At 30.0% G+C, this 13,747-nt stretch overlaps 1 protein-coding gene across 2 annotated transcripts in view; it reads left to right on the forward strand.

Annotated features, from left to right (window-relative positions):
- Nucleotides 1–7,536, forward strand: part of LOC142328956 (uncharacterized) — a 36,448-nt gene extending 28,912 nt beyond the window's left edge. Inside the window, exons 1-2 of one of the 2 annotated variants that reach the window (XM_075373157.1) lie at nt 4,101–4,373; nt 6,316–7,536. In XM_075373157.1, coding sequence (XP_075229272.1) covers nt 6,524–7,348 — 825 coding nt within the window. In that variant the 5' untranslated portion in view covers nt 4,101–4,373; nt 6,316–6,523 and the 3' untranslated portion in view covers nt 7,349–7,536. Of the gene's footprint in view, nt 1–4,100; nt 4,374–6,315 lie in introns of those variants that run through there. The other variant, XM_075373155.1, reaches the window with a different exon arrangement.
- The last annotated feature ends 6,211 nt before the right edge of the window (nt 7,537–13,747 follow it).

The following is a 13,747-nucleotide window of genomic DNA, read 5'->3' on the forward strand; positions in this document are numbered from 1 at the left end:
ATTCATGAAAGAAATTAAACGCAGATTTATACCTGTAATGGTCTAATTACACCTGCATATACTAGTTTGTCAATGGTTCATGTTCATTCTGTTATGGGCGACAGTATTCATAGCATCAGCAGGAATATTAAGAAATGTTATACTTAATGTTGTCATCATTTTTGTGATGGTTCCAAGTAGTATTGTACCTTATATAATGAACGCCACCCAGTTTTATAGATTAGTTTGTGAATTGGACTTAATTTGAACATATGATGTACACCTTTGGCAATAGTACTCAATAAAAATGTCTTACTAAAGATAAAAGTTTGTTTTAACAAATTACTGCATTGTTATAAGATTTACAATAATTATTTTTACATGGGTGTAAGTTGACCCAACTGCTGATCATCACAGCATTCTGTTTTAATAATTATTTGTTTATCATCAATGGGTGGTTCATAAACTTTTTCTTCAATTTTACTTAAAAGACAGTTTGAGTAAGCTGTAGATATATGTACAAATGCCTGGAACAGCAAAATTAATTATATTTATTAAATCCCTATTTATATGCACATAACACATATAGTTTGAAATAAAATTAGATCATTGCCCATGAAAAAACACTACTCATGATTATGAAAATTGTAATATGAAATGATAGTAAATAAAACTCTTTTAGTGTTCTCTAAATATGATTCCTTTTTCACGTTGTTTTTTTTTTTTTTAATAATAATTGATTAATAATAGAATATATTAATGTATTTATTTATACTAATTGAACTTATTCAGCCATTATAATCATCTTCTGCTTCTCAAATTCCATGCCTGACTACTTCCTGTAAGTGCTTCACTTGTTATTTATTTTTTCACAGTCTCAGCTACTTTTCATTCTCTCTAAATTTCTCTCTTCTTTCTCAGTGCAGTAATGACAATTTCCAAACCCTTATTAGTCTCCTATTCTTCAGCATGGTTTTATGAATCCACACTTACAAACTACATCTTTTTTAAGCTCAATTAAAATTTTACTAGTACAAATTAATTTTAATTTTAATTTCAAATCATTTAATTTTTATCTTGGATTCTCCATATTCAATTTCATAAAATTATTTCCTCATTCCTAACCTTCTCCTTTAGAGAATTAGTTTACCAGAACTCATGTCTATTGCACATTTGTTCTTTGTACTCTAAGAAACAGATTTAAGTAACATACATATTTAACGATTTTCTACATACTTGTACTTCTTGTACATCTTCTTAGATGTCTACTTCATTCCACAAATCTGAGTAAATACATGACAAACATTTACCTCTTCCTTTTTTCACTATATTGATAATGTCAGTTTCATGTCTAAAATTTGAAATTAAGATGCAAAGATGAATTTGAGTTTTTTTGTTTTACCTGTTGATATTTGTAAATCTCTTTTATGCCATTCAAATTTAAACAAATCTGAAAGTCTGATTGATGGCTTCCCATAATTAACATAAAAGTAATATTTTACAAAATTATTTGAAATTATACATACAAAGTTAAACTGGTTATGTATTTATTTCCTTTATAGTGTGTAATGACTTATTAAAAAATGCATATATATGTCTATAATAAACACTTTTTTTAACAACCATTCTTTCAAAAAACTATTCTGTTCTTGGTCTGTGAAACAGAGTAGTGCCATAGAGTTCAGTGGAACTCTACCTCTCTCTTTACCATTAAATACATTATATCCCTTGCATCATTTTAAATTAACAAAAAATTGAAAAAAAAATTATGTGATATTCAAAACACATTGTACCTTTAAGAAAGCACAGGAAACTTTATTAATGGTGTTCAAGAGATGCAAGTCTTGATTTACTTGGTCACTGTGTGCCACTGCAGCAGTCATTTAACAGAAATTAAAATATTCCAATACTCAAACCATTCTTGTCAAAAAATGATTCTATATGTGGGAACTAAGATAAACTGAACATTGTGATAATTTGAGTGTTATTCCTTCTCTAGGCACTTTAAATTCCAAGGTTTTTTGTAATTAACAAATTTATTAGTATTGTGGTATAAAAACTTTTTTCTTTTTTACTACATTTGCTTTGGCACAAGTAAATAAAAGAATTACATCAGAGATCAGTTCTACTACTTCCTGGAGTCCTCTATTCACTTCAGTTTGAAAAAATATATATAAATATTGCATTATTAGTGTTGCTGTAGGATCTGGTAAAAATAAGTATTAGGATTCCCCTTCATTTAAAGTATTTAATAGACGCATTTGACTATATATTTTTATTTTTTCGGTTTAACATAATCACACAGGACTCTTGTAAAAATAAAAAATAAAAAATAAAAGATTACTTAAATTTGCAGGTTTTTATGGTAGAAACATTATTTTTTAATTTTAATTTCTGGCTTTATATGATAATTATTATATTTACTGTTACTTAATAGTTATATTAACCACATAAAAAAAAATAATTAAGTAGTTAACAACATTAATAATTAATTAGAAATAATACTAATAATATGTCTATTGGTGTATATAGCATTAATATTCCAACAGAAACTATAAATTATATTGCAATCACATAGTACTTTATAGAAAGGCAAAAAATATTCATATAATTGTTGTATTGCCTTTTTTGTAATGGAATTTTGCATAAGTAAGATTGATATTTACCGATTTTCTCATATTTTTCATATTGTTTATACTTCACATTACAGATTAACCGCTATTGATGATGTTCACATAGTTTGACCTTGTAGTTCCTGGATTAGTTTTAAAATACACCTTAAATATTTAATTTTTAACTGACTTCATAAGTCAAGCAGGTTCTTGGCCAAGCTCATGAGTTCGGATATTATTTGAGAAGTATTCCACAGATCATGATAAAGCTTTAGCAAATGAATGTACATTGTCAACATGCTGTATGGCAAGTAACAATTCATCTTTTTGAATCTTAGTCTCAGGCTGATCAATTCTAAAACTTACAAAAAAATATTTAAAAAAATATTCCAAACACTTTCTTATTATATTCAATTTGTTTTATTACTTGTATTTATCACTACATTGTGGCAGTAATATAACTATTCAAACATCTCTCAAAGCTATACCTTTGACAGATTTTTATTTCAAATATCCTGTATGGTTTTTAAATGTTATTTACATAATTATAAATTATTTAGATTACAATTGTAAAAAAATGAAAATGTTCATTAAAAAGTTTTGAGTCCAATTTGTCCCTTTTGATCAAAGGACTTTTTTAACCATCAGAATTATGTAGTATTAAAAGTATAATTGAGAAAAAAATAAAAAATTAGTAAAAAATGTTGGATCTAATTGATCTCCTTGACCAAATTTCTTTTTTGTCATCAAAGTTACAATGTATTTAGAGTATAAGTACTTAAACAAAAAGTTTCCATTTGAATCCTTGCTGTTAGCTATCACATATGGAATTCATAACTTGAAAAATGAATAAAGCATGAGAAATTACAAAAAAAAAAATTACTCCATATTTTGGGTCCTATGGAACTTCTTTTTCAGAAAAGTAGTTCACCAGGCGACGTTTCCATGTGCTGGACCCGGGAGATGTAACCAGAGGAGTGACCTGGAGAAGGAACCTACGAGTGGGAACACAGGATGACTTTGTCACTGTGTAGTGAACGTCACTCGGATAGGCTACGAATTACACCTATTTCTATTTACCGACAAATATTTGTTTTATATACAGTGTTGTTTTCATATAATGGTATTTTTTTTTTTGTTTAGCCTCTGAGAATCACCGTTCAGAGGATGAATGAGAATGATATGTATGAGTGTAAGTGAAGTGTAGTCTTGTACAGTCTCAGTTCGACCATTCCTGAGATGTGTGGTTAATTGAAACCCAAACATCAAAGAACACCGGTATCCACGATCTAGTATTCAAATCCGTATAAAAATAACTGACCCTTTACCAGGACTTGAACGCTGGAACTCTCGACTTTGAAATCAGCTGATTTGGGAAGATGCGTTCACCACTAGACCAACCCGGTGGGTGTATACTGGTATTGATGACATAGACTTTACGTTTTTCTTCCTGTGATTTATTTCTTTTCCTATTTTGAACTTTCACTATTGAACTTTTCTTGGCTCACATGTATAAGTGCTTTCCTGTTTATGAGGTCTCGAATCTTTGTATGCTTTAATGAAGGATTTCGTCGGGGACCTCTCTTCATGTGATTATCATGATTGAAATTTTTGTTTAGTTATGATCCCCTACGGAGAATTGATTCTAAATGCTAACAGACAGACAAAAAAATTATCAAATTACACGTAAGCTAACCAAACCAAATTCCACAGTCGTTGGTTAAACCGTTCCTGACATGTAAAGTGACGAACGCTTCCCACACGCACAAATATGGAGAAGAGGTATGCATAGATATTCTTTACACTAGTATTATCAGTATTTTTAACCCTTTTTCTTTAAAAACTGTAATCGCAAAATACTATGTCATTAAGATTTAAAGACATTAGTTTAATTATTAAAAGAAAAACTATTAAGAAATTTTCTAAAACTTCGGAAAAATTTATGTAAAAAATTAAAATTATAAGTAATAATTGTAAATTATAATAATATTACGTATACTATAAAATGGTAAGAAAAATTCTGAAAACACGAAAATTTCAATAACTCGAGACCTAATGATCTACTCGGTTGGGAAACATATTTCCTCATTTCTGAGTGAAGGATGAGCGAACTCTGATTCTCCCTATATTATAATATGGTTAAAAAAGTGCTATCTTTTTCACTTTTTTTCGCGAGGTTGGGCCGCGAAGCGCCAGGAGGCGTAGTCCTATAACAAATTATAATCTTAATTTTAAAATTTACTGAAAAAAATTAATCTTTCACTAAATAAAAAGTTCAGTGATAAGAAAATATTTTCTTAAGTATAGAAATTTTGTTAAATTTTGTAATCTGCAAGTCTATTTAATAAAATTAACATATCAACTTGTAGTAAAAAATATAAATAAATAAATAATAATAATAAAGAAGCTCACATAATATGTCTGCAGCCACTTATAACAAATGAGATTATTTAAATTTATTGGATTATGAATTATTATGGAATTAATAACGAAAATAAGTTAATAATATTAAATAATAATGTTACAGATTAAAACTTTTTTTTCAATCCTACACGACTCGCATGTAAATAATTGTTATTATTTTGATTTGAAATTTGCATAAGAGGATTACGATTTATAATTCCGTATTAGTATAATATTTTGTGTAATAGGTCAAATTAATTCAAACTAAACTTCTGTAATCGTTTAATAATAATAATAAAAAAATAACTTATTGAATTTTAAACAATTTTTTTTTGTCTTCAGTCATTTGACTGGTTTGATGCAGCTCTCCAAGATTCCCTATCTAGTGCTAGTCGTTTCATTTCAGAATACCCTCTACATCCTACATCCCTAACAATTTGTTTTACATATTCCAAACGTGGTCTGCCTACACAATTTTCCCTTCTACCTGTCCTTCCAATATTAAAGCGACTATTCCAGGATGCCTTAGTATGTGGCCTATAAGTCTGTCTCTTCTTTTAACTATATTTTTCCAAATGCTTCTTTCTTCATCTATTTGCCGCAATACCTCTTCATTTGTCACTTTATCCACCCGTCTGATTTTTAACATTCTTCTATATCACCGCATTTCAAAAGCTTCTAATCTTTTCTTCTCAAGAGATTATACTAGTTTTAATAAAAAAGAAATAAAACAGAAATAAATTCGATCGGTAAAATCGAATAAATGATAAAAATCGAGGGTTACACTTACAAAGTAACAAATGCAACATTACTTCACGAATTTTCGATTCGTAAAGATCATTATACTAGTTCTATTAAAAAAGTTCAAATATGATAAAAAGTGAATGATATGATTATAAAAAACAAAAATTGGCCGTGAAATTCAAAAAATATATTTTTGTTTGTTCTAGAAAGTCAACAATAAATTTTAATAATAAATTCCAAAGATAACAATTAGTAATTGATAAAAAAAATAAAAGAATAACCTAACAAAACGTAGGGATATTAAAAAAAAAATCCAATGAATTTGTAAACTGTACGTTAAACAAAGCTTTCTGTATATAAATAAAACTGTTTTTAACAAAATGATACTGATATCAAATAAGATAATCTATTATTTCTGTAAATGTAATCCATATCGCATTTACAGAAATAATACATTTCTTATGATTATTTGTTGTTTAATAAATAAAACTGGGCCGGTAAGAGTTTCTAACAAATTTTTCTTCTTTTTTTTTTATTATGTGGAAATCGAATTTGGGCCGTCGCACTCGCCACACAGAAGGATTAAGAAGACGGCTTTCGAATATGACTGAGGAAGAGAGCGGGCATCCGTACGAGAGAGGAACAGACTAAGCACCATCCAGATACGCAACGTGGAACCAGCAGAAAGACGAGCAGCCAGGCTTGAGGATGCACGATTGCGAGCACGTCAGTCGAGTTCTGCAGCAACAGATTTGGTTCGTTGTCAACGGAATGAACGCGACAGGATGAGAATAGCTGAAACACGAACCCAAAGAACAGCTGATCTGAATCTACAATACAGTCGTCTTGCGTTCCGGCACAATCCAGCTGTTGATTATAGTTCAAGCCGGCATGTTGTTATTGGCCAGATGAGTAATATCTGTACCTACTGTCAGGCTATAAAGTTTAATAATGAAACGAAAGGGATGTGTTGCGCCGGCGGAAAAATCAAATTGCCTCAACTTGATGCACCACCAGAGCCATTGAAAACTCTACTTGCTGGAACTACCGCTGAATCGAAGCATTTCCTATCGAACATCAGGAAATATAACTCTTGCTTCCAAATGACGTCATTTGGTGCGGAAATCGTGACGACTCAATTCACGCCAACTTTTAAAATCAAAGGACAAATATATCACAAAGCTGGCTCCCTGCTCCCGTTTCCAGATAGTGACCGTAAATTCCTTCAAATGTACTTCATCGGTGATGATAGAGATGAAGTCGATGCACGTTGTGGAATACATACCTCGCTAGGAAGATCCATTATTTCGCAGCTACAGATGCTCCTTCACGAAAGGAACAATTTGGTGAGTTTGTTCAAAACGGCAATTGATATGATGCCATCAGATACCCACAAGATTGTCATTCACGCAGACAAAACGCCCGCTGGAGAACATGTCCGGAGATATAATGCTCCAACTATAGACAAAGTAGCAATTGTCATAGTTGGAGATCAGTTCCAACCTAGAGATATTGTTCTCCATCTAAGAAACGATCAATTGATAAACGTCGCAGAAACTTCGCTGCAGCGAAGCGTGGCAGGGCAGCTAGTATATTATATTTTAAATTAAGTTGTGAGTGTAAGAACACACACAATTTAACCATGCTGTCATGCGTCAGAAAAAAGCCACATGACCAGAAAGTCTACAACTGTTTGTCAGCTTTTTTTGTATAGATTTTGTTTCACCAGGTTTAGTACTTACTGTGTGAACTCTGTTTCAACAGAAAATTGTTTTATAAAATTTAATGAAAACATAATTTAAAATAATAAAATTATTTATTTTCACCATAAAATGAACTGATTGTTTCTTTTAATTACTCAGTATTTCTTTTTTTTTGCAAAAAAAGTTAGTTCAGTTATAAATCACAATAACATAAAAGTTAGTTCCTTTTTAATTTATTGAAAATCTGGTGAATGTAGTAAATCCATATATGTATACTGCAAACTTGTTCTGATATTTGTCATCACAATATATATTTTAGAAGAGATAATTCATTTGTATAACTAAATTTTTAAGTTTAGTTCAACATTAATCAATTTCATATCAGATTTGTCTGTCATGTCATGTCATTAATAGAAATGAATATCTAATAAGAAAAAAAATACAATTGGATTACAATAATAGTTGCAGGCCTAGATTTTTAGGTTGAAATTCATTAAACATATATAAGTTAATGGTTGATATATATATAGATTTTTTCTATCAAGGCTACTTTTACTATTAAAAAAAAATAAAAATTAATAATTCAATATAAGACTTGAATTAAATAATACATTTTAATTAAAGATAAATAATTACATATATTTTTAACAGTAATATTAAAGATTAATCAAATTGATTAATTTGAGTTTTATAAAAAACAGGATTATGTATAAAATGATAATTAGATTCACTAATTAATAATAATAATTTCATTTTACTTCCTACATATTTTGGCTTTTTGCTTTTACTTTTTATGTATTTTTCATTTAAATGAAAAAGCAAAGAAGAAAAAATAATAGACCAAATTTTAAAATTATTATTTATAATATCCATCCAGCTAACAAACCACCAGATAACAAAACATGTAACACTTGGGTGTACCAGAATTGTCCACTGTACTTCCACTAGTATCTAAAAAAAAAAACACAAAAGAAAGCAAGCAACTATTTCCCTAGCAATCTATTGAAAATAAAATGAAAGTACTTTTAGCAAAATAATTAACTTTTCTAGATTTATATAGCTTTATTCATAATGGATAAAATCTGCATTTCACTATCTAGATTAAAAATATCCAATTGTCATTAATGAAATAAAATTAAGATAAGTACAGAGAATGGAACAGGACTGTTTCAAAAATGAGTGATTTAATTAATTAATCATTTGAGTTGGATTAAAGTTGAAAAATACTTGAAATTTGAAAATGTTTTCTTGGAGTCATGAACTGAAGATTAAGGAAGTTGACTGCAGAAATTTTCTGTACAATTTTTAAACCTTACTTCATCACTGAGCATCAATAAATAAAATAAATTTTTATTCCAGATTAATAAATAATAATAATAATACATTATATAGATAATGAAGAAATGGGTAGGTATGTCCAACTAGCTCTAAAAGAAACTACCTAATTGTTAGTCTAAACAGATTAAGGAAAATTGTGATAAAACCTTGATCAAAGCAAAATATGACACAAACACAATAAAATATGACTTACACAAACTAAATTTACAATTAATTACTAAAAAAATAATAAAAATACAGATGATACATCCCTGTTAATAAAGATATATGATATAATCATAAAGGAAATGTGTAAAGATATGAACTAAATTTAAAAAATACTAACCTAACAACCTAGGTTAATTATAATTACTTAAACTTATATATTTTGTACATCTTAAATTCAGATACTTATATTATAGCAATAATTATATTATTTAAAGAAAAGGGAATCCTTTTGTTTTGGATAAATTGTTTGGAAAATCTTTTAAATGATCAATAATTAAAGAAATGGATCCATTTTACTTTGCGAATGGAGGGAGATTAATATTTTATATTTTACGAATTAGTGGTTTGTCGTTATGATCTTGTCCAAGACAACTGACAATTACATAAATTTTAAACATAAACATTTTTAATGACACATCAGTTAAAGTTGTGTAACAATTTTTTTTTTAAAACATACAGCAAGTCTGTATTTTGTAAGGATAGATTTCACATAAGTTGGATGGGATATTTTAGTCCTGGGTAAGAGAAATGTGCTGCTGCAGTCCCAGAATAGGACAAAACATACACATGCAATTGATTGAAGGTTGAATATTACCTTACACCATATAATAGTTCATTCCCCTCCCTATCACACATACTCTAATCACACTTGCTCACCTATACATACCAAGAAGCAAGTAAAATGAACTATTGCACGTCAACCAATTTTATTTATTTATGTATACCAGGTTGCAGTTTAACATTGCAGTGAAATGATGTCAACAGTTCACTGCAGACATGCTAAGGCTGCTGTGCACAGTCCTGGTGAGTAATTATAAATGTACCAGTAAATGTGTAATCTTGAACAGACTGAGGCCGATCACTCCTGATATGTGTGGTTAATTGAAACCCAACCATCAAATAACACTGGTATCCATAGTCTAGCATTTAAATCCATATAAAACCAACTGCCTTTACAAGAACTGAATCTTAGAACTCTCGACTTCGAAAATCGGCTGACTGTGATGACGAGTTCAACCGTTAGACTAATCCGGCAGATTATAAAACTTAATTATGCTTACAAAACTTAGACTTGCTGTTCCTCAAAACATTTTCAGTTTTCTTTGTGATTATCCTCTTTTTTTCATACTTTTAGCAAAATCATGAGTAAAACACATGGATTAGTTAGTTATTATTATTATCAGGTAAGTTGGAAAACTGAAGAGCGAGATAAAAATAAATAAAATGGACCTAGTAGAGATAAGTAAGGTTAGATGGTTGGGAAGAGGAGAGTGGAAAAGTGGTGAAGTTACCATATATTACTCAGGAATTGAAAAAGGAAAAAACATAGTAGGAATAGCAGAAAAAATAGTGTAGCAAGAAGAGTACAAAAAGTAATTTATCTAGATGGTAGAGTAATGGCTTTAAGGATTGAAATGCTGCCAAAGGATCTAGTAGTTCAGGTGTACATGCCAACATCGGAGCATAAAGATGAAGATATTGATAAGATGTACAATAACATTGAGAAGTTATTCAAAAATGTTCTGGATTGCTGTAAAATAATTATGGGGGACTGGATATCAGTGGTGGTAGAAGGCGAAGATGGATAGATGGTGGACAAGTTCGGATTGAACAAGTACGAAATGAAAGAGGAAACAGGCTGATTGAATTTTACCAAAAGAAGGATTTGTACATTAAAAATATGTTTTTTAAGAATCATAAACAAAGAAGATATACTTGGACAAGACCAACAAATTTTACAGTATATTTTTAAATTAGTTAAACTTTACTTGTAAAGAAACCTTATCGTATGTATCCATGAAATGGTGAGACTCTACACATTTGACACTCGGTAACATCAGACTTCCGGACAAGACCAACAGGTGGATCTTGTTTCAGATAGATCATTTTTTGGTTGAAAATGAGATAAAGGAATACTGTTTACAAGAGAAATGGGTTTTCACAAGCCGACATATGAAGTAACCATATTCTGTAATTGATGGAAATAAAAATAAGATCAAAACAAATTCAAACTGCAGTGAAGGTAAAGAAATGAAATACAGAGGATCTAGAGGGTGTAAGGAGAGTAAAAGTGAGTGAAATGCTGACAAAGGCAATTGCACAAGGTAAAAGTGAAAATGAACCAGCAGAGGAAATGTGGCCAAGGATAAAATCATCTCAGGGAAACTGCAGAGAAAGGAATTGGTTTTTCTTAAGAAAACACGGGAGATTACCCTTTGTCCAGGGCCTTGGGTAACACAAGAAATGTACAAAAAATGGAAGAAAGAAGAAAATATAAAAATAAAGAAGGAGAATACAATAGAGTTATCTATTAAAGATTGAATAACGAATTAAAGAGAGAACACATAAAGCTAGGGAAAAGTGGCTAAAAGAGAATTTAGACATAAAATATTTATAAAAGAAAATGAAGTATGACTTGTACAAGAAGGTAAAAAATGCCACATGAGATGGAAGAAATCCTACTTATAAAATGAGAGAAATTAAGAAAAAAGTTGGTAAAAGTGTGTTTATAAAGATGACATAAAGAAACAATGGGAAACACAGAAAGCTGTGATGGAAGAAGAAGTTATGAAGAGGAAAAAGGCCCAACAATTTTAAGATCTGAAATTATACGAGCTATTACAGACAGTAGGAGTAGGAAAACAACAGGAGTAGATGAACTTCCAATAGAACTTTCTAAATATTTAGAATATGTGAAAAACATATAACTATCAGCTTAATATCACATGTTGCAAAAATAATGCTGAGAGTTATGAGTAGATGGTTGATTACAAAAATGTTGGAGAAAGCTGGGAAAGTACAGTTTGGATTTAGAAAAGGAACAAGAGAAACTGTAGGACTGATCAGAGTGACTGGAGAGAGATATTTTGAAAAAAACAGGAGCATTGAGCTTATGTTTTATAGATATGGAAAAGGTATTTGACAGTAGAGTGAGGAAAGTTATTTGAGATTCTGAAAGAAAAGAAGTCGGTTGGAAGGGTACAAGACAGATCACAGAATTGTATATGAAGCAGAAAACAGAAGAGAAAATAAATTAAAATCTTACAAATTGGTTACAACTGGGCAGAGGAGTAAGGCAAGGCTGCTGTTAATCACTAACACTGATTACCTTTTATGTCTAAGGAAATGTTGAAAAAAATATTAAATCACCAAAAAGGAGTAAGCATAGGTGGAAAATAGAAATTGTGTCAGATTTGCAGACGATCTGCTGATTGTAGCTAAGGACACAGACATTATAAGGAATGATAAAAGCATTGGAAGTATGGATGAAGGCATATGGGATGAAAATAAATATAAGGAAAACAAAAGTTATGAGAGAGAAGATGTAAGAGCAGAAGGAAAAATTGAACTAGTAAAAAAATACAGATATTTTGGGGCAGTACTAACTGAAGACTGGAGGAGTAAAGAAGAGATTAAGATGAGAATTGCAATGGTAAATGCAGCCTTTTTTTGGAAAGAAAAACCTATTCCACAGCAATGTGGATCTGAACCTGAGTAAGAAATTGGTAAAATGCTAATGTTTGGAATATACTTTTGTGCAGTAGTGAAACATGGACACTGGGGAAAAACAAAAAAAAAAAAAAAGATCAAGGCTTTTGAGATATGGGTCTGGAGGAGGATGAAGAAGATAAAATGGGTGTTCAGAGTAAGTAATGTATATGTATTAAGAAGAATAAATGAAGATAGATTCTATTAGTTATTATCGGAAGGAGGAAGGGAAGCTGAATCAAGCATATAATTAGGTGAAAAGAAATAATAAATACAGTTCTTGAAGGCTCTATTGCAGGTGAAAAAGGAAGAGGAAGAAAGAGGCTGAAGTTAATAAGCAACATAAAGGGTAGTGAAAGTTATGAAAAGAAAACTATGGGAAAGAAACAGATGGAAACAACAGTGGTACCAAGGACTTACCAACAGGCAGGAATACCATAAAATTAAAATAAAAAAAAGAAGAGATTGTAACATGGTGATCCTCATTGAATGGTTTCATAGTTTCTAATTCTTTTAACTGAAAAAAGTGCAACAAAAGTTTTATGATTTGATTGCGCTTTATCTGAAAAAGTCTCCTGGTAAAGTCATGTCACTTAACAATCATTATAAAGTAACTGTCACATATAACAATCACATTTATTCACAAATGTTTAATTTGATGTAACTGATACTAATTATCACTACTTTTTCTTTCTTTTTCCTGTTTAGCCTCCGGTAACTACCGTTTAGATAATACTTCAGAGGATGAATGAGGATGATATGTATGAGTGTGAATGAAGTGTAGTCTTGTACATTCTCAGTTCGACCATACCTGAGATGTGTGGTTAATTGAAACCCAACCACCAAAGAACACCGGTATCCACGTTCTAGATTATCACTACTACAATGCTTATTATGCTCTATGTTATTCATAAAAAATACACATCATTGTTGAGATGAAAATTTTAGATTATATAGTTTTTATTGCAGCTGAAAAATAATATTATTTGTTTCTTAGTGAAGGAAATGAAAACTGAAAAAAATTCTGTCTTAAGATTGAATTATTTTTCTGTTTTGTTGTGATTATTTCTTCAGTTTGTTTCTTAGTTTTATTCAACTAAATAATATTATTAATAATATAATTAAAAACAAAACATTATTTCACCACTGCATAAGCATATTTATTAACAGACTTCAAAAAAGGAGGTTTATATTACTCAATTTTTTTTTTTTATGTTTATTCGCACAAATTTTTTTCCTACTAATCTGGTCGAAATAAATCTTGTTGCAATT

The sequence above is a fragment of the Lycorma delicatula genome, chromosome 8 (genome assembly GCF_047948215.1).
Source record: "Lycorma delicatula isolate Av1 chromosome 8, ASM4794821v1, whole genome shotgun sequence".
NCBI classification, from domain to species: Eukaryota; Metazoa; Arthropoda; class Insecta; order Hemiptera; family Fulgoridae; genus Lycorma; species Lycorma delicatula.